Below are 13,676 nucleotides of genomic sequence, written 5' to 3'. Positions count from 1 at the left end.
AAAATAAAAAATGTGCATTTTAATGTATGTCATTTGTACCTCAATTTAAAGCTGCTTAAGAAATTAAGGGACTAAGTTGACTATTATAAAAAAAAAACTTTGAAAGTTTAAAGTCATTACAGTGATTTACATCCTGTTTCACTCCGAACCTGTAATATTAACTATGGTCCATCTATTTCTGCACATGTAACACAAAGGATGAGTTTATTAATGGAAGTTGCTAATACTGCTATCTTAAACTTGTTTTAGCTTTCTAAATATAAAAATATTTTATGAAAATAAGATAACTCCTAAGGTTTGTTTAAAACTTCTAAAAGAGTCTTCTCTAATGTCCTCAAGATGAATTTAATAATATTCCTAGATGCTCCCCAGCCCTGCCCTTAACTTTCAGCATCACACACACCCCATGGTATGACTTATTACATAGTTTTATTGATCTGTCTTCCCTTCTTTTTTTTTTTTTTTAAGATTTTATTTATTTATTCATGAGAGACAGAGAGAGACAGAGCGAGAGGCAGAGACACAGGCAGAGGGAGAAGCAGGTTCCATGCAGGGACCCCGACGCGGGTCTCGATCCCAGGAACCCAGGACCATGCTCTGGGCCAAGGCAAGCGCTAAACCGCTGAGCCACCCAGGCATCCCTCCCTCTTCCTTTCTATAAGCAACTGGAAGTCAATGCTGTGTCATTCCCATGTCTAGTCAATATGACTACTAAAGTAGCAAACTATATCAATAGTAAATTATCTTATTTGCAAATGAACAATGATCAACTTGAACACAAAGCAGCATACATTCTAAACAGCACTTATTAAAACCAATACAAATCATTACCTGTTATAGATTTCATTATTTTGAACATAATACCAGTTTTTCAAAAAGTGAGGTTATTTGTGAGCTACCAAAAGTAGATTGACTTCCCCAACTTTCCAATTAAAAAGTGTCTCTTTGTACAGACACTATTTACTAACTTCTTATTGTGAAAAGGAGTATCAGTTTTAGATTTTAAAAACTGTTTTAAAAAAAAACTGTTTTAAAATGCCAAATAAAAGTGTTTCTAATCAAGAAGGATCCATTTTTATCCTGAACCATTACTATTATAGATACATTCTTTCAAAAAGATGCAGCCAGGTGACATTAATAAAGCTCATGTTTTTGAGGGTTCTTTATTTATTCTTTAGTAACCTAAACTTTACATTTTAAAAACATGAATTCAATCAAAGGATTTATTTGGGTATAAAATTAAAAGAACAGAGATTAATTTGAGGTATTTTTAAAAATTCTGTTATTTTCTTTTATTACAGGTTGAGTCTTGCAAATACTGCTGTCTGCATAACTGTTGTAGAGAATGCAGATTATTTCATATTGAAGTTGCTATTTGCCAGACCACAGGTGTTCTATAATGATTTGGTAATAAGCTATCACTATTCTTTTTGTGTCTGGAACTATAAAGGAGAGTTTTCAAATCTTAGAACAGCTAACCTATAAATCCCTTTATTTGTCCCACGATCTGTGGATATTATATACCAGTCCAAACTGGTAACTTCAAACTAAAAAAAAAAAAAAAAAAAAAAAAGTAATAATATAACCAAAGATTTTTAAGATTTAGGCTTAAAAACACTTGTTATTCTCATAATAAAGTATTTACACTTTAAAAGAAATACCACTATGAAAAGAGTATCTCTCTCCTGTTAACTGCTCCAAAAGAGCTATTATCTTTGAGAATTCATAATCTTTTAATGCTACAGATGGAAAAAACAAAATACACTAGTTATTGCATTAAAAAAAAAAAAGAAAAACACAGGGATGCCTGAGTGGCTCAGCAGTTGAGCATCTGCCTTTGGCTCAGGATGTGATCCCAGAGTCCGGGATCGAGTTCCACATCCGGCTCCTGCATGGAGCCTGCTTCTCCTTCTGCCTATGTCTCTGCCTCCCTCTTTCTGTGAATAAATAAATAAAAATAAAAATAAAATATGAAAAAATAAAAATAAAATAAACCACAGAGGTTACAGTTAAGAATATAGAGAATATTGTTAGAAAAATAAGGTTTCATTGTAAAAAAAAAAAAAAAAAGAAAGAAAGAAAGCTTCCAGTTAACATAGCACTTGTATACTGAGGAATCAATTAAAAGACATAAAGCTATATATAAAGTTACAGTTGGGCAGCCCTGGTGGCTCAGGGGTTTAGCACCACCTATAGCTCAGGGTGTGATCCTGGAGACCCAGGATCGAGTCCCACGTCAGGCTCCCTGCATGGAGCCTGCTTCTCCCTCTGCCTGTCTCTGCCTCTCTCTCTCTCTCTCTCTCTCTCTCTCTCTCTCCTCTCTGTGTATTCTCATGAATAAATAAATAAAATCTTTAAAAAAAAATAAAGTTACAGTCACAAGCTATAAAAATTTGAAATTTTTTTTTAAAAGATTTTATTTATTTGTTCATGAGAGACACACAGAGAGAGGCAGATACATAGGCAGAGGAAGAAGCAGGCCGGGACCCTGGGATCACGCCCTGAGCAAAGGCAGAGGCTCAACAGCTGAGCCATCCAGGTGTCCCGGAATCTGAAATTTTTGAAAAGAAAATTTTGGGGGCGCCTGAGTGGCTCAGTCGGTTAAGCACCCAACTCCCGATTTCAGCTCAGGTCTTGATCTCAGGATCATGAGTTCAAAATAAAATTAAATTAAAATTAAAAATAATTTTTAAATACTTTCGCAAATGAATTTTTAGATCTTATCAAATTTTATTCAGTCTCACCCTCAACATATTTCCCTTATATAATCCTGAAATAAAATATATATATAATGAAATATCACATTAGTATTAAATTACTTAGAAAAACCAAGTTTCATATTGTATGATTTATATTATTTATTCTTTTCTAATAAAATTCCAACGATCATAAACAATTTTAAGGAAGTGCTTGAACAAGCTACCACTGCTTTTCATAACCATTAAGATTAAATAAGATTTTATTTTTTTTATTTTTTTTATTTATGATAGTCACAGAGAGAGAGAGAGAGAGAGGCAGAGACACAGGCAGAGGGAGAAGCAGGCTCCATGCACCGGGAGCCCAATGTGGGATTCGATCCCGGGCCTCCAGGATCGCGCCCTGGGCCAAAGGCAGGCGCCAAACCGCTGCGCCACCCTGGGATCCCAAGATTAAATAAGATTATAAGAAAAATAGAATGTTAATTTCCATCTTTAACTATTTTCATACCAGTCAACATTGTAGTAAGGGTGGTACTACAATGGTAGTAATCATTTTAATCAAAAATACCAACATTTTTGAATTCTTAGTAAAAATTAAAATTTACTCTTAAAACATTTAATATTTTAAAATATAAAAACACTGTAACTTTACATGTTAGATTAGTTAATAAAACATATCAAAATCCTTAACGTTAATACAGTTTAAATGCAAGTAAGATACAATAAAAATATCTGAATGCTTACAAGAGATAAGATTTTCAGTTAAAGATCATGACTTTGACATGCCTACTTAGCTCCTCTCACTCTGAGACCCTACTAAAAGATGGTAAGGAATTTTCAAAGTCCACAAACCCAAGAGGATAAAGAGAATAAAAAAGAAGACAATCACAACAAAAACTCAGAAGCTGGAAGGCAGACAAATGACAGACTTCACAATCTCAAGAAAGTTATATCTTGGGCCGACAGTCAAAATATTTGAACAACTAAAAGAGAAGGGGCAACCCCCCCCCAAAAAAAATCTGAAAAACTAATGAAAACAGAAAGGTTTTTTTTTTTTTCCCCCCTTAGGTTGTTGTGATAATACAGTAAACTGTTTAATGATTAACAATAACAACAAAAACCTTTACACTGCAGCATAACGTTGAATGTTAAAAATTACACTTGAAAGTTTATGGAATCTTAGCCACCAAGGGAAAAGTTCTCTCTGACTGAAGCTAAGAATAGATTGGAGCAGCAGGGGCCAGAGAGAGGCAGCTCTCGGCAGGAAACTAACATTCACTAACCAGAGCCACTAACAGAGCTTCATTACCTAGGGTTTTACTGTGCAAGTAAATAAATTCACAATATACATGCCAACATATTATTATGTGCTGCTGTAAGACAAAAACGTTAACTTACACGTTATGACGTGACAGCTCATCTGACACACATCACAAAGCCAAAAAGTCACTCATTAAGCCAATATATAAAATAGATTTATTATTCAAAATCGTCATGGAATAAACTGTTCTAAAAAAATAGTGTTTCCTCTTCCGTCCTAACCTTTTAAAAACCTTCTACAAGTTAGAAATCTTTCCAAAATATATTAATTCTGTCTTAAAGAGAACACAGAATATAAGGATAAAGGCAGAAGGTTTCAGATATATTCTTACCATCACCATATCATTTTGCTTTCTCATTATGAATCTAGTTTCTCTAACCATCTACTCATCCATCCATCCATCCATCCATCCATCCATCCATCCATCCCATCCATCCATCTATCCAACCCATCCATCTATCCATCCATCTAAAAAGAAAGCTAGACTAAAGGATCACTATTTTAGCAACTCCAAGGCCTTCTGTACAGACTAAATGGCTTTCTGATATTTGGAAAGGCATGACTGCTCTAACATATGGCAGGAAAGTGCCCTTGTGCCATCACTCAGGCCAAGACTATGGATGGCATCAATCTCCTTCCACCTTTCCCTGCCACCAGTCCTTCTTTCATCTAAGCCATTTCCCTTGATTCCTCCAGTAGCATCTTCCTGAAATAGGAGTCTCACCATGACTCTTCTCCACTTAAAAACTTTATGGCTTCTGATGTTTATAAAGGGTAAAGTCTAAATTCTATAACAAGACATTCAAAACCCTTTATAATCTGACCACAGACTGCCTCTGCAGTCACTTTTCATCTCCTACCATTATTCTTCCTACACCGAAAGGTAAACTATCCACCATTCGTGTGCACACACGCTGTGATACTCAGTGTCTTTGCACATGCTGTTCTCACATGCCCTCAATCTCTGTAATCAGTTCATTCTTCAAAATCTAGTTCAAACCTCATCTAAGAAGTGCTCCCCCCAACACCCTAAGGCTGACAAAATCAGTCCCTCTTCAGTGTTCTCATAGCACTTTGTCATGGTTCTATAACTGTATCATAAATGGGCCCACAAACATATTTATTTCCTTTTTAATCATATGAACTGTGATCTTCATCATTACTTCCAGAACACTTACTTACTTACTTAACAGGTAGTAAATGTAGAATAAATGTCTGTTAACTGAACAAAATTGTGAGTTCCAGGTAAGGCTGTCAGAAATATACTTCCCACTAACACCACAGTAAAGATTCCTCTTTGATCTCTGGTGGGTAGCAACATGGAAAGAATAAGATTAGCCTTGCTCACTGGAAAGCAGAGCACTCAGAAACTTTAAATTTTGCTCAGTAAAGTGCTAATATAGAAGCAGAATACTACATACTATAGTAAATAAAGCATGATCTCTTGAACCAGAAAATTTGGGTTCAAATTCAGGTCACTAACTGAGTGTCCTTGGGTAAATCTCTTAATCTCATGACAATTTCCCTATCCATAAAATAAGGATGGTAACAACAAATATGTCACAGAATAAAGCAAGGCCTCTAGAGTGAGTAAATCCCTTAACCTCTCTGGTGACAATTTCCCTACCTGGTAAAGAAGATTTAAAGAGGATGATAAAGTCAGAGAGCTGTAAGGCTTAAATAACGGCAAGCACATACAAGTATTCTTTAAACAAAAGCAATCATCAAATGTAAATAGTTTTCACAAGCATTAGTAACTATGGTAAATGGAAGATTACAGCTAGAAGGAACATATGGGGGGATGCTAAGGTTCCTAATTGGCAGGCTCCACACCAGCTCATGCCAGTTGCCATAGTTCCAACCCAAACTTTTCCTGAAAGAAACAGTTTCTTCTCCCAAGGGAACACTGACAGAGATTTAGGTAAAGGCTAATACTTTAAGACGGATAGAAGAGATATCCATTTATTCATAAAATATTTATTAAATGTCTACCACATTGCCCAATACTAAATGACAGCTCAAGCCTACTGTCCTAAGCAAGTGCCTATACTATTTTGTATGTGTTTTCATAAAGATGAAAATACAGGAAAAGTCAATTATTTCTTACTCAAGCTGAACTGTAGAGCTAAAGCTAGCTCTATATTCACAGAGGAAAAGTATTCAACTCCAGTTATGTGGAACTTAAACTATTAATACCACGCAAAGATTCAATCTATAAGAATAGGTACATTTAACTACAAGTTTCACAAGGATTTCTTCTTGGTGGAACATACTCACCCAAGGCAGGGTATCCAAGGTAAAATCGATCTGCTCCCAACCATCCAAGAAAAAGAGACAGTGCAACTGCCACTTTGTATGAATAGCCATTTCTGTACAAAATTAGAACCTGAGTGTTATATACATGTATTTCCAACATGTAAACATTTTAGGAAACAAAACTGTTAATTATCACTTGTTAATTTGTTCATTCATCTATTCATTCATTTAATTAATGCCTTTTGGGTAGCTACTGCACACCAGGCACGATTCTAGGCTATTGGGATATGTTAATGAGCAAAAGAAACAAAGATCCCTGCCCCTAAAGAGCTTTCAATCTATAGGCAAAAAGAAAAAAAAAATTTAAAAGCAAATCATTTATTATGTTAGAAAGTCATAAATGCTATGAAAAAAAGAAGTGGAGCAGGTCATTTAGGGAATTCAGAATGCCCGGGGTACAGACAAGGGTGATATATGATATAAATAGGAGAGTAAGAGTAGGCACCATTAAGAAGGTGATATATAAGCAAAGACCTGAGGGAAGTGAGTTAGTTAGCATGCCAACACCTCTCAGGCAAAAGTAATGGCTGTGGTGAGCAAGGTATAACTGACATGTTTGATGTCTATAAAGGAGGCCATGAGAGCAGGAGTGGAATTAGAGAACAGAAGAAGAGTAGGAGCTGAGGTCAGAGAGATAACAAGGGGCAAAGAGGGCAAATCATGGATGGCCATGAACACCATTGTAAAGACTTTGGTTTTACTCTGAAGGACATGGAAATTACTGCAGGATTAAGTAGATGTGTGATATGATCTGATTTAGATTTGAAAATGGTAACTCCAGCTGCTGTGTTGAACAGACTGTAGGAGTACTTGTGAGCTATTGTCACAAGAACATTATATAACAAACCACCCTAAACCTCAGTGGCTTATAACAATAAGCAATTACTCTCATATTTGCAGACTGCAATTGGCTGTGGTTCAGCTTATCTAGGGTGGGTTCAGCAGGAGATGCTGCTTCAGGCTAAAGATTGGTTCGGTTTGCATCCAGGTTAACTTATCTAATTCATATCAGTTCTTCTTAAGTTTTTCGAGGGCCCAAGCTGAAGGTATAGCATTTACCTGGGGCAAGTTCTTTTCAGAACCAAGATTCAAGAGGAAAGCTAAACCTCACGAGCATGTTTAAGCACCCTCTGCTTATTTCATATCTGCTAGCATTACGTAGGCCAAATACAATCACATGGTCAAGCCCCAAATCAACAGAATGGAAAGAATACCTCACCCAGTTAACAGTGATTAGGAGGGATGAATCTGTTGAACAAATGCAAACTATCATAGGGACAAAGGAGTCTGAAGGATCTTATAGTAATCGAGAATGAAAATTAATAGTGGCTTGACTTGGAGTCAGAGAAAGTTCTTCTTTCAAAGGAAACACTGAAAAGTGATCAGATTCCAGATATAGAAGTATAACTCACTGGATTTCCTGATGTATTCAATTTGGGGAATGAAAAAAGAAAAGACTAAAATTAAAGCTAAAGATTTTGTCCTATATAACTAGGGGGATGAAGCTAGCATTAACTGAGTTGGTGAAGGCTGAGGGTAGACAAGACCTTGGCAGGATGTTCAAGACTTCATTGTTGGACATGTGAGTTTTAGATGTTTATCGGATAGCTAAGTGGAGTTGTTCAAAAGACAACTGGATTTACAAATCTAGAGTCAGGGAGAAAAGTCTGGGCTAGAGATATAAATTAGAAAGTTACAAGGAACAAACAAACAAAAAAAAGAGATTCACAGACTGAGCCTTGAGATAATCCAATATTAAGAGATCAAGAAGAGGAAAATACTAGAAAGGAGACTGAGAAAGAGCTAACAGTGAAGAAGAAATAAAACTAGAAGTTAAATGGAAGTCAAGTGAAGACAGTACAGTGTATTAAGGAGAAGAGAGTCATCAATTGTGCCAAATGTGACTAATATCATATAAGTAATGGCTGAGAATTTACCACTAAATTTAATCAAGAGGAGTTGATTAGTGACCTCAGTGAGGGCAATTTTGGTGATGTGGTATGGGAAAAAGACCAAACAGAGAAGGCTTAAGAAAGCCTGTATTGAAAAAAAAAAATTGAAGAACAGAAATATTAGACAACTCTTTGAAGGAGCTTTGCTGCAAAAGGGACGAAACAGGGAGGTAGCTAGAGCTATCACTTTAAAGTCAAATCTGATTATGTCAGCCTTGCAATCCTATGGTTTTTGCATTTCACTCACAATTAGGATATTTTGGCAGAGTTGGGGGAGATGGTAGATGGCCCAGAGACTGTTTATGCATCTAATATTGCAAGGGTGTGGATTTTATGCTGAGGGCAGTGGTGTCCCATCTGCACTGGAATGAGGCTAGAAATAGAGAAATAAATTAGTAGGCTTTGTAGAAACTCAAATTATAACCTACTGGGCAGTAGCAGTAGGAGAGAAATGTAAACAAAATTGGGAAATGCTAAGACAGAAGCAACCACACTAAATGTGGGGAATGAGGAAAAAGGAGAGGTCAAGAATGACTCCAAAGTGTTAGCTTATGAAACTGAGTAGAACAGGGGCCATTCACTAAGACAAAGAAGGAGACGATTTGAAGAAGAGGACAGATTCAGTTTGGGATCTTAATATACGTAAAAATGGTGAGAAAAGCCGAAGAGGTGAATGAATGAAAAAGGGAAGAGGACAAGTATATAATCTTGGGGATATCAAGATTTAAGGAAAAAACAAGAGGAGGAAAAAACAAGATTTAAGGAAAGATTTAAGATTTAAGGAAAAAACAAGAAGAGGAATCAAAGAAAATGAAAGAGTGTTTTATACTAGAAATCAAAGAAAGTATTTTAATGAGAAGGAAATGCTAAATGCTGCAGAAAGATTAAGATATGGACTATAAAGATCCATTTGATTTGGAACAAAGATTGCTGATGAATTTCAGCATTGCCAAAAGCTAGACTACATTAGGCAAAAAATTCATAAAAGGTAAGTATTGTGAAAACAAGCCTTTCAAAAAGCTTGGCTGAGAAGGGTAATGAAATCAGAAACACAATTATCTATATATTAGATCATCCTAAAGAATAACCTGAAAACAGGTGGCATAGCAGAGATTAATTTGTTCACTGAAGCACCACTCTTTTTCTCATGGACACACAGCTACATGTTTTAGCCCATCTTGCATTTAAGTGTAGCCATAACTGAGTTTTGCCCAATGTAATGAGGACAGAGTGATGTATGCCATTTCTAGATCTGGTCCATAAAACACTCCTACACAAGGTTCCTTTTCCTCTTTCCCATCTGCTGGCTGACTGGAAAGGATTCAGAACGAGAGGAAGCAAAGCTACAGATGAAAGAAGCAAGGCTCCTGCATGACTGCATGGAGCAACAATCACTCTCCTTACCTCATCCAGGCCTCCAAGCCAACACCAACTGGATTATGATGTGAGTAGGAAATAACTTTTATTGTGTTAAGCCACTGAAATTCTAAAGACATCTGTTACAGCAGTTAGTCTGCTCCAACTAAAATAGTTGGCCAGTATAAGTAGGTGTGTGGCTTGGTGATGATCAATCAGACATGGTTACCAGACTTCTGTTGCTGGAGAATACATTATAGAATGACAGTAGCTATAATATTAAGATAGAAGTTTTAATCAAGTATCAATATTACATGCAATTTGAAAAAGAATATGCTAACAGAAGGAAAATATGTAAACTGGAAAAGAAACATTCAATGAATAAGAATTTGTCAGTGAATATTTAGTAGCTGACTAGCAGCTGGCTCTTTGGTAGGCTGAATATTCTGAGTATATTCTGAATATTCTGATATAAGAAAATGATTTATGAGGTGATCTTAATTTTATGACTTATCATTAAAATTATCCATCAATTTAGCTCCCCTTGTCCTGATTCAGCGTTCATTAAGCAAATTCTATTTTGGAATTGTAGATTTTACTATAGGAAGGGAATAAGTTGGCCAATATGCTTGTGATTATCTGGTTTCCCTGATAATTACATTTCTTCTCATAACTGACATCAGTGTCTTGTTAGCATGACTGGCACTGAGCCTAATCTACCCAGAAACACTGAAAGAAAAATCAGAATTAAAAAAAGAAAGAAAGAAAGAAAGAAAGATCAGAATTAACTTGGAAATTGAGTAACAGACCATTGCAGTGTTACCATCACAGGTAATATAAACCTGTAAGTCCAAACTAAGTGGTTAGCTGTTCTCAATAGATGATTTTCTAAGTTGTTGTATTATAACCTATATCTTACATCAGCATTTAATAAATTGTCATTTGGAATTTTTATGGTAGAAATATCAATCCATAAATTCAAAAGTTGGCTAAACCATACAGAAGTACTTGGGAAATAATTCCTTTTAGCAATTTTTACTTTACCAGTGAGAAATTTTGGAACCCAAAAAGCTTAAGTGATTGGCTTAGGATTACACAGCAAGATGGAACCTAAAGCCTTTCATTAACTCTGTGAAGTAGGGTTAAAAGAAAAATAGGAGTCCCCTAGTAATTTCTAGGAATTGTAATAGAACTGGTAGCAACAGCCAAACAGAAACAAAGAAAAGACAAGAGACAAGAAGAGAAGAGAGAGAAGAGAGAAGGAAAGAGCCAAATAGTGGTTATTTCTTGATACAACTGCAAATAGGTGCCATCAAATAAAATGTAACAATGTACAGTTAAGAGATAAAAATATAGTGCCACCAATTAATAAAAATGGTAAAACTAAACCATGTTTTTAGTACAAGGCAAAATATAAGAATAAGAGGTTAGTTTTACTACAGCAAAAATAAAAAGCAAACTTAAAAGTCCTTTAAACAAAGAACACTCCTAACAAAATAAGGCTACTTGTCTTGATGTTCCAAATTTTTGAATTGTTTAACCATTCATCATCCATACCTATTACAGAGAATGAAACCAAATTTCAAAATGCCCTTAATATGCAAACGATTAAAAATTAGCATTCTTTTATTTTTTAATTTTTAAAAAAGATTTTATTTATTCATTCATGAGAGACATAGGAGACAGAGAGAGAGGCAGAGACATAGGCAGAGGGAGAAGCAGGCTCCATGCAGGGAGCCTGACATGGGACCCGATTCCGCATCCCGGGATCACACCCTGAGCCAAAGACAGATGCTCAACCACTGAGCCACCCAGGCGTCCCAATTTTATTTTTTTAAAGATTTAGTTATTTGAGAGGCAGAGAGGGGAATCTCAAACAGACTCTTTGCTAAGCCCAGTGCAGGGCTTGATCTTCACCACCCTGAGATCATGACCTGAGCTGAAACCAAGAGTCAGACACTTAACCAAATGAGCCTCTCCGGCACCCCAATAAAAATACATGATCCCTTATTTGCACTCTAGAAATTCCCCAGATTTTAAAAACAGAATTTTTCACAACTCATTTAGTGGCATAAACTGAGTTAACATGGCACGAGGTTTTCAGTCTTTATTTATCCCACATAGTGAACTACTGGGCTTTACCTGGTAGTAAACTACATTTATATTAACAATATGCACACTTAAAATAGAGGTTTTCTGAGATAGGCAAAAAGGATGAATTATATTAGTGTAGGATTTTCTCCATAAATTAACTTTTTATCTCTTTACTCCATGCAGTCAAGATACAACAGAGGCAAGTAACCTGAAAATTTAGCTTAGGTAATGGACTTACACGTTTCGGCAAGATATAGGCTTCAGAAAACCAACTTCATTTCCAGTAAAATGTGTTTCATTGCCACTGAAATCCTTACAAGTTACGTTGGGTGCTGGAAAACAAGGAACTAAAGGCAGAAAAAAAAAAAAAAAAAAGCAAGAAACCACTGTAGTTTTTTCTGCAGGAAATCATGTTTAAGACTAGCAAAAAGCACAAGAAAATATAAAATTATAACACATGACCTCCCAATAGAATATCTGACATGAGACTTTAGATAGGAATATCTAAATATGTATATATATATATATATATATATATATATATATACACACACACACACACACAAGATAAAGGATAATATAATGGTCTCAACACAAAAATATAAGAACTGTCACATGGGGTTCAATGCATGACCCATTCAGTTCAATCTTCAGCCTCTGACAAAGGTGACAAGGGAAGAATTGCACAATATTACTGCCCTCTACTTCATCTCTAGGGTAAATACTTCTCAAATTTTTGTTAGTAACTCATTGGGTAATTCATTAAATTTAACATGATCTGATTGTGTATTTTCAGTTTGCATCAACTCTTGCAGAAGACAATTACTATAAACTAAGATTCTTTTTACCTACTACTCTAAATAGATTATTCTATTTTTTAAAATTATTTGTTCATTTTATTTATTAATAATCTCTATGCCTGATGTGGGGCTTAAACTCACTACCCCAAGATCAAGAGTTACATGCCTCTACTGACTGAGCCAACTAGGTGCCCCCCCACTAGATTACTTATTCTAAATGTATTTGTTGCTCTAGTCCTTCTAGGGATTGCTTTAGTATACCATTTTAGCATTTAGAATTTTTGATATTGGGATGCCTGGGTGGCTCAGCGGTTTAGTGCCTGCCTTTGGCCCAGGACATGATCCCAGAGTCCCGGAATCGGGTCTCACTCGGGCTCCCTGCATGGAGCCTGCTTCTCTCTTTGCCTATGTCTCTGCCTCTCTGTCTCTCATGAATAAATAAATAAAATCTTAAAAAAAAAATGTTAACGACTTTTCCTTCTTCACTATTTCTGATTAAAAGCTAATAATGGCAGGCAGCCTGGGTGGCTCAGTGGTTTAGCGCCACCTTCCACCCAGGGCCTGATCCTGGAGACCCAGGATCGAGTCCCACATCGGGCTCCCTTCATAGAGCCTACTTCTCCCTCTGCCTGTGTCTCTGCCTCTCTCTCTCTCTGTCTCTCATGAGTGAATAAATAAAATCTTAAAATATAAATAAATAAATAAATACTACTAAAGCTTTTAGGCTAGTTTCAGACTGCTTATCTCTATGATCAGGATCAATAATTACAGGGTTGTGTTTGGTTTTAGTGAAAATAGAATCCTGTATAGCAGTCCAAAAAAACCCATAGGAGCCCTAGAGTTTTATCATAAGAGGAAAATGGTATTCATTTTCTGTCTACCTTACAATTATGATTTTCAACAAATCATTGTCCTTTTTTAGGCCAGAGTAGTACAATGAGAAAATGATGCTGGAAAAAAACATAAAATAACTTTACATACTTTTTTGTTGGGTTATTTAAAGTTCAAACTATGTTATCTATAAACTTTATTTAAGTTCAAACTATGTTATCTATAAACTTTATTTATATTTCTAAAACAAGGGGCTTACACTAAAAGATGCAGTGTAACTGAGAACCATTTCAACAAGGAAAAAAAT

General features: G+C 35.7%; 1 protein-coding gene across 3 annotated transcripts in view; it reads right to left on the bottom strand.

The window, feature by feature from the left end:
* TM2D1 (TM2 domain containing 1) overlaps window positions 1–13,676 on the bottom strand; it is a 40,332-nt gene that overhangs the window by 17,216 nt on the left and 9,440 nt on the right. For all 3 annotated transcript variants that reach the window (XR_005990398.1, XM_041772244.1, XM_041772245.1), the window contains exons 3-4: window positions 11,977–12,085; window positions 6,298–6,389 (exon numbers count right to left, since the gene is read on the bottom strand). Coding sequence is in view for 2 of the 3 variants with exons in the window: in XM_041772244.1 (XP_041628178.1) it covers window positions 6,298–6,389; window positions 11,977–12,085 (201 nt within the window). In the remaining variant the exon portion in view is untranslated. The remainder of the gene's footprint in view (window positions 1–6,297; window positions 6,390–11,976; window positions 12,086–13,676) is intronic.

Source organism: Vulpes lagopus, chromosome 10 (genome assembly GCF_018345385.1).
Source record: "Vulpes lagopus strain Blue_001 chromosome 10, ASM1834538v1, whole genome shotgun sequence".
Classification (NCBI taxonomy): domain Eukaryota; kingdom Metazoa; phylum Chordata; class Mammalia; order Carnivora; family Canidae; genus Vulpes; species Vulpes lagopus.
The sequence above is the reverse complement of the archived record's forward strand: the minus strand, read 5'-3'. Positions and strand labels throughout refer to the sequence as shown.